The sequence below is a fragment of the Pseudorasbora parva genome, chromosome 4 (assembly GCF_024679245.1).
Source record: "Pseudorasbora parva isolate DD20220531a chromosome 4, ASM2467924v1, whole genome shotgun sequence".
Taxonomy (NCBI): domain Eukaryota; kingdom Metazoa; phylum Chordata; class Actinopteri; order Cypriniformes; family Gobionidae; genus Pseudorasbora; species Pseudorasbora parva.
The window spans coordinates 16,802,673-16,820,496 of record NC_090175.1 but is presented as its reverse complement, the minus strand read 5'-3'; the positions used below and the strand labels follow the sequence as shown (position 1 = coordinate 16,820,496).

Here is a 17,824-nt window from a genome sequence, read left to right as displayed (position 1 = left end):
ACCGGATACGGCGAATGTTTAATCTATCAACAAGCTCTGTTTCACCTTCGTTGCTCTGGTTGGTGGTAGCGCTATCCTATCGCGTGCAGAGGGCGTTTGAAAGAAAACCTATTATCCCGCCCCTCGGATTGAGCCCTGTTAATGGTGAGGTTCCAGACCAAACATCTTAATGTGGGTCTGGCTTGTCAGGCTACCTCTCATATGCAATAAGGCAGAATAGGTAGAAAATTGATCCAGCAAGCTAAACAGCATATTCAAACCCATACTCTAGGTGTTTGATGAGAATCAGCTGTATTCTTACTTAAAGCATTTTGAAACTAACCTCTCCAACCATGCCATTCCATGTGCCGTTGATCTTTTTGCCATGCTTCCCATTGGTCACCAGGTAGAGATCGTAGGTGAATTTTACAGACTTGGCAATCTTTTTGAGGATGTCTATACAGAAGCCCTTGCAACAACGTTTAATGTAGATCCCTGAATCTCCCGTCTGATTTCTAGGGATAGAAAAAGTTGAAAAGATTAATGTTAGCGCATGAAGTTATTTTTCTACATAGCTGAAGCAAAATTTGTTGAACGTCTTTGCTGTTTATTAATTCCTTGATCAAAATACCATTTCATGATAAATCTGCATCTGAATAAATCAATCAATGAGTCAACATAACATCAAAATGATTAATGAGCACTGCACGTACTATTGCATTGACTGCTGTAGTACAAGGCAACTTAAATTTGTCAAAATTCACATTAATCTTAGATCATTTCTCATAATAAATTGGTTTTAGCAGCGATTTATCACAAGAATGCTTAATGAATTTACCAGATATTTAATAATCTATATTACAAAGACACGAAATACCAGTTTTAATCCAACCGAATAAATCAGTGTTTTACATGTACAATACCATAAACACCACACGTTCTCACTATATGCAGGGTTCCCACACCTTGGTTAACATCAAATTCACAGACCTTTCAAGGACTTTCCTGGTCCATAACCTTCAAATTCAAGGACTTTGGGCCAAATTTACTAAACTTTTTTAGCGTGTTATTATGTTAGCAAATTAGCGTGAGAATGCAATTCCATAAAATCGCTTTTGTGAGTGGACAGTTCTGCACATGATCTACGGACGACGTGCAAAATGAATAATACAGACACAGCCGGATCATTTCCATAATGACCAGCTTACCCGTTAGGGTCTGGTTTAAGACCTGCTTTTGTTGGGTGTTAAATATTGCCGCAAACACCAGAAAACGGACAAGATCAAACCTTATAAATCACCTTGCATGATTCAAATACTCTCCTCCCATACATTTTTTAAAGTCAAAAGGGGGTTTGCGCTGGCACAAAGTATTAGAATGACCCTTAATGTAGGGGCACATTCCAAGTGAGAGCAAGGTTACATTGTGTTACATTGTTACAGTTTTCATGTGTCAAACACTACTATGCAAAAAAGCATTTATTTTTGCATTTATTTTTGGCCATATGACTAGATCTGATAGAGATTCTGTTTTGCATAAAACTGAAGAATATACGGTACATCTTATACTGTATTGTAAATCTGATCTAATATTAATTTAGCATGAATTTTATTGAAAAGAGCTAAGGCTCATGTAACCAGAAGTTTTAAGATATATAAACATGCTTTTAAGTCATTCTTGCCTCATGGGTTTACATTATCTTAAAGGGTTAGTTCACCCAAAAATGAAAATTCTTTCTGATGGCTCAGAAAGGCCTCAAGACCCATAAAAAAGGGAATGTTATAGGCTACTAAAGACAGTTTCAAAGCCCAGCTAACTACACTGGTTCTACAATAATTTTATGAAGCAACGAGAATAGTTTTTGTATGCAAAAAACAACTAAATAATGACTTCCTAACAAACGACTAACGACTAAATAACAAAACGTGTCTTCCTGAAGCATTGGAGCTTAATGAATCAGCATAGTGTGTCAAACCGCCAAACTGCTGAAATCACGTGACCTTGGACTTGGTGATCCGAACCACTGATCCGATACACTGATTCATAACGGTTCAATGGAGGCCTTTTTGAGTCAATACGTTTTCAACAAATATATCTTCATTTGTGTTCTGAAGATGAACAAAGGTCTTACGGGTGTCGAACGACATGAGGCTAAGTAATTAATGACAGGATTTTCATTTTGGGGTGAACTAACCCTTTCACAAGTTAAGCAATTCAACATTACAAATAAATAAAATATTTGGGCAACAGATTATCACAAATTCTTTATGTTTACTGAACACAATATACAGTCATTGACTGAACATATTTGGGGTTGGTGTAAGCAAAGAAAACATTGAGTTTCCATTGTAGTAGTCTCACGCGGAAAACACTCACGCGGGAAACAAATAAAAAACTAATGTAAATCAAGCAAGCTAGTACATTGTAAAAAAAACATTTTTGGTTTAACTTAAAAAGTGAGTAACCTGGTTGCCTTAAAAAATGTAGTTTATTGAAATAAAAAAAAATTGTTGAGACAATGAATAAAATTGGTTCAATAAATAGAAACTCAAAATATTATATCTGAACCACATACAAAATTTGATAAATCATGAAAATAGCACAATTTGGCATGTTTCACTGCGTCATCAAAAATAAAATACACACAATTACCCAATATGCTTACAAAATCTTTAATAATATTTGAATAAAGGTTATCGATTCTCAAAAATGTTAATTGTATTAACTAAAAACATTTATTTCAATGAAATCCAAATTTTAAAGCTACATTATGTAAAATTTTAGTCCACTAGAGGGCGCCTATTCAAAAAAAAGGTGTAATTTGATGACGCCAAGTTTGAGCTCAGAATCTTGGGACATGTGGTCTTCACCTCACAGCCGGTGGACAAGAATCGGGATAGGACTCGGGCAGAAATCATGTTAACGCAGACATGTCGTAATTGACAGGCGACTCCCTCAGACGTAATTTTATATATATATATATATATTTATTTTTTTACATTCTAAATAATACTTAAATAAATAAATAATACTTTATTTTTACAGGGCCTTGGGGGGGGGGGAAATCTGATTCACAAACTTTCAAGGATTTCAAGGACCCGTGGGAACCCTGTATATGATATACTCAAGTCCTGACAGTGATAGAGCACTTTGAATTTGAAAACTGAAGTATCTGTACTTAGTGCTCTCATGAGACAATCTACATTTTGGCAGTCAAGATTAATGATTGATCTCAGGTTTAAGATATTTTACCTATATTATGTAGCTTTATCAATCTGGACATTGTTAAACAAATCTTTACAGACATAAAGCGTTCACTAAATTTCTTAGTAATGGTATTTAGAATTTTTTAAAATACTAAAAACGTTTTGACTCTCATATTTTCATTATGGTACCAGATATTTGAACCACACAATATTAACTTGCGATTTAACCAAAGTTTTTCAGTATCTACTGTAAAATCTGGGACAAATGTGAACTTTGAACCGAGCTCAGGCTCATTTCCTGAATATCTGTACTGTTCATGTGCGATTCTCACTGGAGTTTAAGCTGTTTTCTGCACGGCACTGTATTCCTCATGCAGGTGCCACTGAGGGGGTCAACATCCTCCACAATAACAAATGGAGCCTCCTCCAGCGTAACAATGGACAGGTGGTCATCCTCTCGCTCCCCAGCATCCGAGTACAGCTCGAACCGAGGCCACACGTGATACTTCATCGACAGAGACCCGTTCTCCCATTTACCGACCTGCAAAAGTGCAAAGAGGGCAAGATGAGAGCAGAAGCTGAGAGAAGGATAACAAGTGACATAATGAAAGGGTGTTGAGGTTGAAGTGGCTGAGATTGGATTAGTGCGGGCTAAATTTGAGGACGGCAGAAATCTTGAATTAAGATGAAGAGAGATAAAGAGTAAATGAAGGTTTGTAATTACATCAGGGAACTGTGCAGTCATGAGTTAAGAGAAATCAAGAGAGAAAAGGAGAAATGAGGAGCGATACCCACCCTGTCATACTGCCTCTCCTTATCTAACAGTATAATAACCAACTTTGGGTGCATCTGAAAACCGTCCTCGCTGAAGGAGAGGTTGCGCCCTTCAAATGTCACATTCATGAGGTACCTGAAAACAAAAGGAATATATCAGACCAAGCACATTTGATGGTTATTAACACAAAGGCACCTTCCTTTATTGTTCACCACAAATATTTTCAGAACAAGTCAAAGCAATCTACAGGATCCCTCAGTGTCAGCTTTTTACAGTACATGGCTTTCCAGTTATAGTGTATGAGTTTCTGTACACTATCCACATATGTCCACATATATTTATAATGTAGGAAAGCAGGTTTTTTGCTGGAGGCTATAGCAAATAATATTCACAATGGCAAATGTGAATCTGGCAGCCTCCTGGTCACAAAATGATTATTATGACTTTTAAATCCACTCGGTTGGAGTCTTGAGGAACTGCCATGACTTTCACCATAACAAAATACAATAGACATGAACCCAATATAATAGTAAGTTAATAATACCATTTATTTGAAGTGAGAAATGTTACATGCCAGATTTGATCTAATACCTGATATGTTAGACTTCAAGTAAGCCATCCAAGAATACATTAGTAGCTCAGTTTTTGAACGTTTTGTCGCATCTTGAAACAGTTTGGCTTTATATTTGCTTGTACTGGGTGCTGTAGATGAGACAGCAAGCATTGCATGGTGAACCGTTTCATCCAAATGTCAACTTTTTTCCTAAAACAGCATGCTTGACCCCTATCACTTAGGAATTAAATCTGGTCACGCAACCTTACCAGGCAGAGTGTCTTGATGCTGCACAGATCTGCCTATAGCTTCTGACATGCTCAACCACAAATTGTTCATTTCAGTGCTAATTTACTGGTCTGTTTACTACTTTAATAACAGATCATACTAAGTTACCAAGAAAGCCTTGGTTTATGCCCCTAAACCCTGGAGTCCCTATGGCTCAGTACTTGGTCATTTTATTAAATCTACATCAGACCACCCTGCAGTGCCTTCTAATCACAGTGTATATTTGACTCTTCCTCGCTGGCCCATCAGAATTTGCCAAATAGCATCTCCAAGTTCATACAGAATGCTTTCATTCGAGTTGTAATTAACCTCTATTGTAATTAACCTCTTTCGTGTCACTAACCAACTCCACAGACAAATTTGGGGAGCGCTTAATGGACTGTCTGAGTCCAGTGACTCTTCTTTACTGACCTCATCTAGCACTTAAACAATGTTTTAGCATTCTTATAATGTGTTGTTCTTCTTGTTGCCCTTGAGATCTAACTTAGCTTTTAGATTAGATTTTTTTTGTATTCTCGGCCACAGTTTCAGCATTTGCCACGTACGTGGTATGTGGGTTCATAATAATAATAATAAGAAGAAATAAAGATTTGTAGTACAGAAATATAAATATAAACACAAATACGATAATTAAAAAAAAAGAAAAGAAATGAAATAAAACCCATCAGTAACATACAATTTTCATTAAGGGAGAACATGGCTATTGTAATAAGAGCAGTATAAACATAAAGTTGTAAATAAAACTGGAGTATATTTACAAGAAATATGTTTAATACTTTTAATCCATACACATAAATCACAATTAAATGTGTTATTTGCTGTATTTAATTGTAATTATTGGTCATTTATTTTAAAGGAAAATTGTAAATCCTACACAAAATTCCTTTCAGTGTACTACACAAATGTGTCTTTTCTCTAGCTAGCACAATTTTTGGTATATCTATACATAAAGTGAATTATAGTTATTTTGATTAACTATATCAATAATTTGACATTTTAATGACCTTTTATGCTATTTCATGAAATGTTTCATAATCAGTATTTGTTAAATGAATTGAAACCGGTTTTCCTGGACAGTGTAATTTTCAATAGCTTTTTTTAGCAGCCAAGACTTTAGGGCTGTTGTGCCTAGAAACTGACTTTCATAAAAATAAACCTAGACAGAGAAAAATTATGTTTGAAAACTAGCCCCCCATTTTCCCTACAGATATATAAGTAACTGTGCTTTTTCCATTTATTTTCCTCTTTCATTAGTTCACCCTACTGTGTCAAAAACACAAAATAAAAATCCCCACAATAATAAACAATATCAGCAGTAAAAAAAAATGAATCACATAGACAAGTTGTAAGTTGTTCTGCCATCAGGGCGTCAAATTTATGACGTGGAAGAACTGACCTAATTTAGGCAGTGACTGTAAATCAGTCTGTAGTCAGGTGCGTGTGTTTGTGCCCTTGAGCAGCGATACGCGTGCAGATTTTCATCATAACATGGGCATCATGTATGTGTGTCAACAAGTTTTGTGTCAGAGCCAGTGAAAACTCTCTGCTGCACTCCTCGCTCTCTTGCCTCCATCTGTGGGCTGTCGTCGCCATGACAACAATTGGCCTCATGAAAACGACTCACCACACAAGAAATAAATACCTTCTCTAAACGAGAGAACATGAAAGAGAAATATACAAATAGAGAAGCTCCTGTGAGGAGGTCTATAACATCTGGACAAAGCTAACTGTTAGCATTGCCATTCAGCTCAATGGTAGTTGCCCATCTGGCACCGGAGTGTCCTCGGGAGGCACAGGAAAATGACAACACTGAGTCCAAATCAGGCTCTTAATCAAATACTTGTGATTTAGACAATATTTTGTTTGCAAAACATGGATTTATATAATGGAAAAATAATGTTATTTACCCACTGAATGGTATAGTTACAGCATCCACTAGCAGGTGTGGGTATTAAAAGAAGACTCACAATGTATTTTAGACATTTAAACTGCCATAGTTAAGTGCACATCTGATCCGTTTAACCTACAATCTCACAGTTGTGCACATCGTCAATTCCCAAATGGGTGTGTTAGGGAAGACTGTTTTGATTCCTGACATGAGCAAGTAGGTGTACAACCCCAAACTGCCAACAGATAGAATGAAAGTGAGAGAATGTGTGTGAAAGGGAGAGAGAGAGAGAGAGAGAGAGAGAGAGAGACCCACCAGCATATAAAATGCGTTACCATGGTGCCCACAACCATAGCAATCTCCAAGCAATCTGCTGTGTTGCCATGGGAACAGTAATCTCACCCGAGAGAGTGAGGGAGAATGAGAGGAAGAGACATGGAGAGAGAGGTAGCATCTTTTGTACTTACAGCGAGACGCATGATGCAGCAGAGACCCATTTATCTGTCGCTATAAATACAAACAGATCAATATCGACAAGACAGACAACCAGATTTATCGTATACGACATTTTTCAGTTCTAGCATTGATCTGACACTGAAAAACTTGTCTTCAGATTTACCGTACGCACACTCGTATATCTAAAAGCGCAACAATTCAAGGGTCTATGAATGACTCGATCTTACATTCAAGGGTTTCCTCTCATGTATAATTTTGGCCCTGACATAATATCTTGCTTTACACTTTCCCATTTTGTTATACTTGTCAAGGCTGTGAAATCACCTCTCAGGTCAACAGGGAACAGCTTTAACAGCCATTGAAACTTGAGGGAGTGAGGACTGTATATGATTATTTCATTAACTTCTTGTCTGCTGCAGAGGCATTTCCTCAAGGAGCATGTGTTGTTATTTTTAACTAAAAAAAAAAAATCTTTAATTACAATAAAAGAGAATATAAATTAAGGGTGACCCCTAATAGTCGAAGATTCGATCCATCGATAGGCAGGACCGGATTCGACCACTGATCTCATGGTCGAATCTTGGCGGGTGTTATGAAACGAGGATCATACCATTTTGGCAATATGGGGGTGCTCAATATTAGTGTTATAAAGACGTGTCGCGGCGCTGAACGATCGCCCCTTTAAGGGCACTGAGCTTCGCATCGGACGCATGCGCCTCGCCTTTAAAATTCGAACACATACATTTTATTTCTTACATAGTATTTTTTTAGGTTTATTTATCAAAATGTTCTTTTATATATTTGTGTGGTGTTCTGTGTTTCGATCACGGCCTTTAAATCTTATGAGAGAACGGTTAATATACAAATGTGCAGTGTAGCCTAGTTTTGACCACTTTATTAAAAGTGGTGGCTGTGTGCCGTGTGTAAAGTAAAATAAAAATAGTCTTAGCCTCCTGCTGACTAGTGTCATGCCCTTCCCAACCCGTTTATTTTTTACCGGTCTATGGTTTACACACACATAGATGATTTGACTATCGGTCGACCATAGAGAGATTCAAAAATTCTGATTCGAATGTGTAAATCCTTAGTCGGGGACACCCCTAATATAGATATTACATCAAAGTGAAAGCATCAAAGTGGCCGGAAGTCATTCATTTACAATGGGAGCCGGTGGTGGGCTCCAGCGGTGAGCGGCGCGGCACGGCACAGCGCGTTGGACGACTTGGAGACTTCCAGAGAATGCAGTCTTGTAATCTTAAAGGAACACTCCACTTTTTTTGAAAATAGGCTCATTTTCCAAGTCCCTTAGAGTTAAACAGTTGAGTTTTACCGTTTTTGAATCCATTTAGCCGATCTCTGTATCTGGCGGTAGCACTTTTAGCATAGCTTAGCATACATCATTGAATCATATGAGTCCATTAGCATCGCTCTCAAAAATGACCAAAGACTTTTTTTCAAAGATAATATTTTTCCTAATTAAAACTTGACTAATCTGTAGTTACATTGTGTACTAAGACCAACAGAAATTAAAAGTTTAGATTTTTATACCGATATAGATTGGACCTATTTTCTCATTCCTGCGTAAGAATTATGGAACTTTGCAGTGGTACCATGGGTTCAGCGGTGCAATGATATTACTCAGAGCCTGAAAGTAGTCCTCAGATAGGTAACTTCCAATACAACCGGCACTAAGTTTGTGTCGCGTCGTTGCAGCCGGCAAATTATGTAGTGGATTTACTGTGCGATTAACCATATGGTTCTGTGTGTGTCGTATAGAGCTGTGATAGTGAGTCGAAGGTGTATACTACTACCATCATGTTTCACAGAATACCAAAGAAAATCAAGTAATGAAAGAATTAGTGGTTGACTGCTCTGAACCATAGATATTAAAACACCGGTAGATTCAAACAAGAAACTGCGTGTTTGCTCAAAGCATTTGGGACCAGATGACTATTTGGAAAACATGGACAGTGTTACCACGGTACGGCATCTAAAGGATGTGGCCTGACAGGGCGAAGTGTATCATCCCCTTGGCTGTAAGTATAACAATATTTTTTTTTTGTTAGCTTGAGATGAAAAGCACTGCTGTTGTCTTTAGCTTACCTGTGAATGAAATCACTAAGCGTGGGGGTTTTGCACGGCCATTTGGTTTATACAGTATATAAAGTTAGTAGTTTTAGTTTTAGCATTCTGGTGAGGCAGTTTGATTAATAGAATGTTTAATTGCCTGTATTGTTTATCTACAGTTTCTATGGTACAAAATACTACGTTAGTGATGTTACGTTCTGTTCCAAGGCTTCGGAGCATGTCTCATGCTAGAACGCTTGTTTTTCAGCGGGAATGCTATAAATTTGCTCAAAACAACACCAATTTGACCAATTGCACTAATGTTGCACTTCAACCAGGACATTTATTGTAATGTAGGCTGCACACAAATTAATGTTAATGTTAATTAAAGACTATGGCTAGTAAACGTCTCCTATCAACTGAAGGCCAAAACACAACATGTCAACATCAACATCAGTTGAGGGCTGCAACAACAACTTTTATATGACAATATCCTGGCCATACTATTGTTGTCAGTGATATAAGTATTTGAAATTACATGATTTCTTAATGTCTAGTGATATACCAGGGCCATTTTATGATTAATTGAAGTATATTTCTTACATACAGTTCCTTTAAGTTCTTTCCATTGATCAATTTCTAACTTTCACATTTAAAAGATTTCATGAGGTTAATTTATACCCTACTTGTGGTTAGTCTGCACAAATTGGTTCTGCATCAATGCTTGTTTGCAGCTCCTTTAAATACAGTTTAAAAAAAGACCAAGCATCCGATCTACGTCAAAGCATCCACAAATGTTTCTACAGCGCCATTGGCAGGGCAGCCAGAGTGAATTTTGATGCTCTCGCCAGCGGTGGTATGAACGCATATTGAGTAAGGGGATGAGGGTTTGTGTATCAACTCGCTGTCGGATAGATGAGAGAGAGAGAAAGCACAGATGGTATCATGAAAATATACTGCAGAAAATGAGTATTGGAAGAATTTAGATATTTTAGTATCGATATGTATTGAAAAACACTACATTGCACTTTATTGTAGGAATGACTGGGTTACAGGCCACTGCAGAAATCCACCTGCATTTGGCAGGTGTTAATGAGAACGAAGTTTAGATGAATATGTAAATATGTGCTGTGCACTTTCCTCTCAATAACAAAATAAACACACATTGACAGCTTGAGAAACAGCAGCATATAAACATGCCAAATATTAAAAATTAAAGGATTACAATGCAAATTGTTGTGACAATACACACATGTATTTAGGGTTGTCTATATTCCACATATAAGCGCAACTGGATTTTAAAGGGAATGGGAGATGGGACTCTGATTGGTTCATTGTACGTTACGCACAAAATACACCCATGACTCATTAAGAGAATAGGGACAACCTTTTTGGACCATGCCAAGTAAATTGCGCAGACTGTATTTTTTTTTTTCCAGTGGTAAATTAGCAAAAGTGGATTCAGACTAAGTGCATCTGCGCCATGCTAAAATCATATAAATCTCAAATAAATTAAATCTAAAAAGAAAGAAAAAATATTGACAAAATGACAAAAGCACAACAAAATTACTGACACTTGAAAATAAAAACTCAACCTATAAGAATAAAAGCAATTTTCAAAACATTTCCGACTTCATCTCATCAGCAATTTTGATTATGGCGCGCTCTGCAGCAGCTGACTGTTAATGCTGTGTGCACACACTTCATGACCGATGTGGAGCAGACTTAGTATGTTCAGTGATGTGACATAACTGCCATTTTCAAACTGTTATTTTACGCATTGGCTTGAGCTGAGCCAAAAATGGACATGCTCAACGCTTGTCATATACAACAATCTATGTTTTAGGTTAATCTATAGTTTAGATTTCAGATATTTAAATACACACAAGTACTTGTAAAACACCACATTTATAGTTTGTAAAATTCACACTGGTGTCTATGGAAGCAGCAATAACAATCCATTGAAATATAATTTGCTGATGTTTTATTCATATCAGATACACAATGTAAGTAACTATAAAGTTTACTTTATTCTTCTCTCAGTTCACCGGCCACTTACTTTCATGTATTTTAAGAGAGACTGATGAATATCTATAAATCCGACTGACAGGACTCTGAACTGGCGCAAACAAACATTGCAGAGCCCATCTCACGGTGTAGATCAATATCAAGATCACTTATAAAGGTTTTAAATGACAAAACACAAAAACTTGCACATATTTGAGTTAGGGCTGTGTATTGTCAAGAATCTGGCGATACGATACGTATCCCGATACAGGGGTTACGATACGATATATTGCTATATTGTATCAAACATTTTTTTTTTTTTGAAAGACTCATTTAAAAGAATAAAGAACACAACCATATGCATAAACATGACAATGCATAACTGTTTTATTTAATTAATACAGTATCATCAATATATCTATATTTTATGCAAGTAAAGTGAATGCAGGATTCTTTATGTGTACATGTTTAAAAGGTTCACAGTATGGCAGTTTTTAATTTCTAAACTATTTAGCAACAGAATGTGCATAGTTCATTCATTCCATGACTGAATGACTCTTTGTTTTATATGTAATACTGTAAAGCTGTTTTCTTTAACGCAGTCTATTGTAAAAAGTGCCATTTCAAGTAGAGTACTGAACTGCAGAGCTGGTGTATCCATATCCACATCGCTCTGATCAGATGCTTTCGTTCTGCTTCCACCGCTGTCAGTTTTGGAGTGTGTTTATTTTGTTACTGAGAGGAAAATGTGTTCTATTCTATCGAAACGCTTCTCAACAACGTGGATGACGTCAGGATGTTAAGCGAGCTCTCCAATTCAATATTTCCTGAGTACTGGATTTTAACTTGGCCTATTTTGCAAACAAAATGACTTGTCGATTTCCTAAGTGGTTTCTTTGTAGCTCAAGCCAAAATGAGTCCACACTTCAGCTCTGTTAATCGCGAGAGCAGAATTCTATCGTCTTGTGAGGTTTGCTAATGCTAATGCACACACACACACACACACACACACACACACACACACACACACACACACACACACACACACACACACACACACACACACACATTCACTGTGCGCTTCTCCGGCTCCGCGCGTCAGATACGTTCTGAGATAACACTCCCATCTAGCAGTTGGGTTGTATACAGTCCGTGGTTTAATTCGAACAGAAAGCCACGAATCTTGGATGTAAATAAATAAATATATAAATATCGATATAGTGTTTTTGAGAATCGATACAGTATCGCCAAACAAAATATTGCGATATTCACTTGTATCGATATTTTCTTACACCCCTAATTTGAGTTTCAAATATCAGATAGTTGATAACATGGTAAGCAAGTTTGTAAATATTTTGAATAAAAAAGGAAATCAAATTGATACATCTTTGTTATACAGCACTATTTTGGCTGCGGTGAGTCATGTGACAAGCATGGAAACAATAAGGGGAAACATTTAAAAAAAAACTCACTCTGGGGGTTCAGATAGAATATTTTAAAATTGCATGTGAAAGGGTTACAAAGTTTTTTTTACGGATGGGTTTGGAAGGACGGTTGGGGGATCACAATGCCATCTTAACATTGTGATGTCTGCCAGTGGCAATGGACGATGGCATTGTCTATCGGCCCAACGGTAGTCGCACCAAAGCAACCATTTTTATAAAGTAACACTGTGCAGCAAAGACAACCACAGAAGGAGACAGTGTCTCTTTTGCCTCCCCTGAGCCCACGGGTGTCTTGCACCTATTGTTTTTGATGAGGCACCAGTGGTGGTCTTGACTCACTTGTCATCCTGGGCAAGATAAGGCATGAACAAAACTTGATAGTTCTTTACATAAGAAGTCCAGGGGTAGTGGTAAAGTTTCCATTTAGTATGTAGGTGGACCCAGGTTCAAATTTGATTCTGAATTTAGCAGGAAAAAAAGAAAAAAAATATCACACCTAAATTGGCCCAAATTTGTTATATGGAAAAAAAGGTTAAATGATTTATAGAAGGCAAATGACCTCCAGTTTAAAAGAAATGATCTGGGGAAAGGACAACGTTATACGGAAGATATCTGAATGCATGATATGATTGGTCGATTACTCTGCCAATGGGATAACGCCTGCCCATCATATTTGCAAACAGTTCACAAATTGGTCTGGCAGGGTCAAACTTTTGGAACTGGGTGGGCTAATTAAAAGTAAACTACTCGCCCACTCCCGGTCACATCCGAATCGAAATGAACTTGAAATTACTTTAAATGATCTGTGACTGAGGCGATTTTTAGCGAGCCTCTCCGTGTTGGCAACCTTCATGACACCAACTGTGTTTGCAGAGGATTAGCTGACTAATGGTCTGAAAATAATCTGACTATTAATAACAGCAAATACATGATGCAATTGTAAATGATGTAAAAGGATGACAATATGTTAATCTTTTTAATATAAACACACAAATATATGATAGTATGATGCTTGTTGATAATGCCAGGTAAATGGTATGCGCATTTAACATGGAAGCAATGTAAAAGCATGAATTAACATTGGACTAAGACCACCACAGGCCACTGGTCTAGAGGGAGGGAGGCATGGCTGTTATGCTTCTGGAGGTAATTACAGTGTTTGCCCACCAGTGCTGGATTATTTTAATGCATCATCAACACGAGGGCGACAATAATCTGCAGAGGATTAATAGCGCTGACATCACGATATTAGTTAACCTAAACAGTATTTCAGATTCACTGTTCAAACCATACTTTGGTCTCCCATATTCACAGCCACCCACAGTACAGTATATAAAGTGGATGTGGCTGTGGAAGTGTGTATATGTTTTGTCTAAAAGTCTGTGTGTTTATGTGTGCATTTTTAATTAAAGCAAGTTACAGGCTCCTGGGTGAACCCGAGATTAATTACCTTTACTTACACAGGACACCATGTAATGATCAAACCCCTTCCCCAGGGAAGCCTGTGGGCCTTGTAACACAGGGATACACCACCACCACTCTAATGGATAGAACTGAAACACACACTAATACATAGACACACACTTTCTCTCTGTGTAAACACACCTTGGGAATTGAACTATGTGTAAGCTTAAAAGCCAAATATTTAGTTAAGACAGAGACTATACATTTTGTATTTTGTATTCTACAAACAAACAATAAATGGAGACAGAAACAAAGTGTGACAGAGAGCAGAAACGGAGAAAGAGTGCAAGACCGAAGGACTATCGCATGGGTTCACCAGCCAAATTGTACAACTGATATCTTGACCTATTTCTGCAGAGTTATTGTCAGCGTCTTTCAGCAATGCCCAAAAGCATAATAAACACATCCGCAACCATCTTATTAAACTTTCTGGCCATCAGGTCTACTGGCCACTCAGTGAACCTGAGCTCAACAGCCTGAGGGGCTACAATTAAGTGAAGTGGAGAATAAAAGCCTGGCAGCTTCACAAGCCTTAAGCACCTCATAGGAGTCAAGGCATCAGAGAGACAGGCCACACAATCACACATGCGAGAGAAAACACCAACACACAATCACACATGCGAGAGAACACACCAACACACAATCACACATGCGAGAGAACACACCAACACACAATCACACATGCAAGAGAACACACCAACACACAATCACACATGCAAGAGAACACACCAAGACACAATCACACATGCGAGAGAACACACCAACACACAATCACACATGCGAGAGAACACACCAACACACAATCACACATGCGAGAGAACACACCAACACACATACACACATAATCCATTTCTAACTGTAAACATTTTACTACGTCATTTTAACAGTAAAAGATGCAGTGTGATAAAAACCTGTTAATTGTTTGGTTAAAATTCTCCACTACTATATATGGTGAAAAATTGTAATAGATCTAATGTAACATTTCATGTTATTTTACATGTTTAAATATTAATGTAAATGTAATGTTTTAGAAGTGAAAAAGAACAAATAATGTTTAGTGTCGTGTGTTATCATGATGATGTTTTATTTTTACTATTAGTCACTGATAAAAGAAAAACTATTCAAAAAACTAATGTTAGTTAGTTCAGTAAAGTTAGTTCAGACAAGAATAAAAAGTAAATTCTATATTAGTACTCAATTTAAGCTTGTAGAAATTAAAGCGTAAATATAAACGTTATAAAAATAAGTAAAACCTACTCAACTTTTCTGATACTGGTGTTCCCATCATGCATTAGGGCTTGAATATTTAATACGGTTGACTTTTCGCTGTTTGCCATTTGTATTTACACTGTTTTATAATTTGATGATCATTTCATAACCTTCAACCTCATAACCAAAACATGATCATCATTTCTGAAATAGACCAAAACAATTAAATTTTTTTATCTAAAATTCATTAAAAAAGAATACATATTGCAATCAATATATATATATATATATATATATATATATATATATATATATATATATATATATATATATATATATATATATATATATATATATATATTTTTTTTTTTTTAACACTGAGTTTTTAAAAACAAAGTGCGAAATTATAAATTAGTTGGCAAATAATACTAAAAGGGATTAGAGCGTCATTGAGGTAATTATATTTTATCTATATTCCAAATATCTATTAACATGTGTAAAAAGTCCTTAAAATACATTTCAGAACAAAGAGTCATTAAACATAAAATTCTAAAAATAAATATTAATAATAATTTGTTACATTTATATAGCGCTTGTCAAGGCATTCAAAGCACTTTGTATATTGAAGAGAGGGGATCTACTCAACCACCACCAATGTCCAGCAATCTACACCACCTGGATGATGCAACGGCAGCCATATTGAGGCAGAACGCCCACCACACACCAGCTGATTGGTGGAGAGGAGACCATTGATGAAGCCAATCATATGTGGGGATGATTAGGAGGTCATGCGATTCTAGCATGAAAGCATTTATTTCTGAATGAAATACATTTTTCTCAATAATAATAATTCACAGTGTCCTTGCAATCAATTTATCTGAGATAAATACGTAACCTCATTTAACCTCGCTCTCAACCTTTATAGGGTACATGTATCTCATCTAACCTTCTACAACCATGCCTAAACCTTCAGCTGACCTTCGGAGGAACCCCTCGAGGCTGTTTCAGGCCCTTAACCATCACAGAACATGATCCATCCAGCTGAAAAGCCCTCCATCATCGCTGACAGATCCACCGCAGAGCATGGTGGGTGTTCCAGAATGATAATATAGAATCTTGGAATGCCATTTAAATCGTCTCCATCATGGTGGAAACGGATCATTAGAGTGCTCGAGGGGTTACAGGGTCCGATGGTTCTCATTCAGCCCACCTTATAAGGCTGTCATTCAAAAGCTTCTTGTGTGTGTTCGTGTGTACGCATATGTGAGGTCCCAGGTGTGCACTGCAGGATGATTGAGAGGAACCTGAACTCCCAGAGGTCTCCAAACAAAACAATTTTCTCTGGTTCATACTTACGGCTACTTTTCCTCCTATCTATTATTGTGCACTCCGGCATTCATAAGACATTAAAGTGTGTCCTTATCTCCTCATCAGCCAATTCAAAAATCCACTTCAGCGACTCTAAAGGCTACCCTAACACATCTGCCTAATTACACAAATACAACCATCTTGTTCCAGCAGATACCATGTCCGCTGGGTAATTGTTGTAAACTCACCACTCACAAATAACATAAAAGTGGATTCCCCCCCCCCCCCCCCCCACACACACACTTAATTACTTGTTTCTCTCATCTAAACAAACAAAGCTTTCTGCAACAAAACAGTTATATATCTTCATAACATGCTCTCCAGGCTACAAATCGTTCCGGAAACATTATAAATGTTTAATTTAACATTTAAATCAAACCTTAAGTGGGGTTTTATTAATGATCGTTGGTTTGTTTGTACGTAATTTGTATATTAAATGCATGCACAACATGTTAATATCGACTAGTTTAATCTATCCGCTGGACTTAAGTGCTCGTTTACATACATGCCTTAGAAAGCAGCTTCCAAAATTAGCATTGAATATTTAAACGTTTTTTTAGAGAAGCCAGAACCAAGCAATCAGAGGATTGTTGGATGTTTCTCTGCTAACCACCCCTGCAGCACTTTACACAAAAAAAAGTTTAAATTTGGGGGTCTAAGGCCATTTCATGCATTCTGACTTATTTACACTGTTAAAAAGTTGGATTATCATGCTAAACATGGCCAAAGATTCAAAAAAACAAGTTGGACGTATGATGGAGTACTCTCAGTGGTATTCAGGGTTTGTATAAGTTTTAGTTTTTTTCAGAGATTCAGAGCTTTAACGTGTGGGGTTGTTTTTAAGGGGTTGGGCTTGGCCCCTTAGTTCCAGTGAAAGGAACTCTTAATGCTTCAGCATACCAAGACATTTTGGACAATTTCATTCTCCAAACTTCGTGGAAACAGTTTGGGGATGACGCCTTCCTGTTACAACATGACTGCGCTCCAGTGCACAAAGCAAAGTCCATAAAGGCATGGATGAGTGAGTTTGGTCTGGAGGAACTTGACTGGCCTGCACAGAGTCCTGACCTCAACCCGATAGATCACCTTTGGGATGAATTAGAGCCGAGATCGCGAGCC

At 37.2% G+C, this 17,824-nt stretch overlaps 1 protein-coding gene across 8 annotated transcripts in view; it reads right to left on the bottom strand.

Annotated features, from left to right (window-relative positions):
- The window catches only part of grin2bb (glutamate receptor, ionotropic, N-methyl D-aspartate 2B, genome duplicate b), a 148,276-nt gene that overhangs the window by 21,987 nt on the left and 108,465 nt on the right, over positions 1–17,824 (bottom strand). For all 8 annotated transcript variants that reach the window (XM_067441111.1, XM_067441112.1, XM_067441113.1 and 5 more), the window contains 3 exons: positions 3,981–4,095; positions 3,518–3,726; positions 323–494 (listed from right to left, as the gene is read on the bottom strand). In XM_067441111.1, coding sequence (XP_067297212.1) covers positions 323–494; positions 3,518–3,726; positions 3,981–4,095 — 496 coding nt within the window. The remainder of the gene's footprint in view (positions 1–322; positions 495–3,517; positions 3,727–3,980; positions 4,096–17,824) is intronic.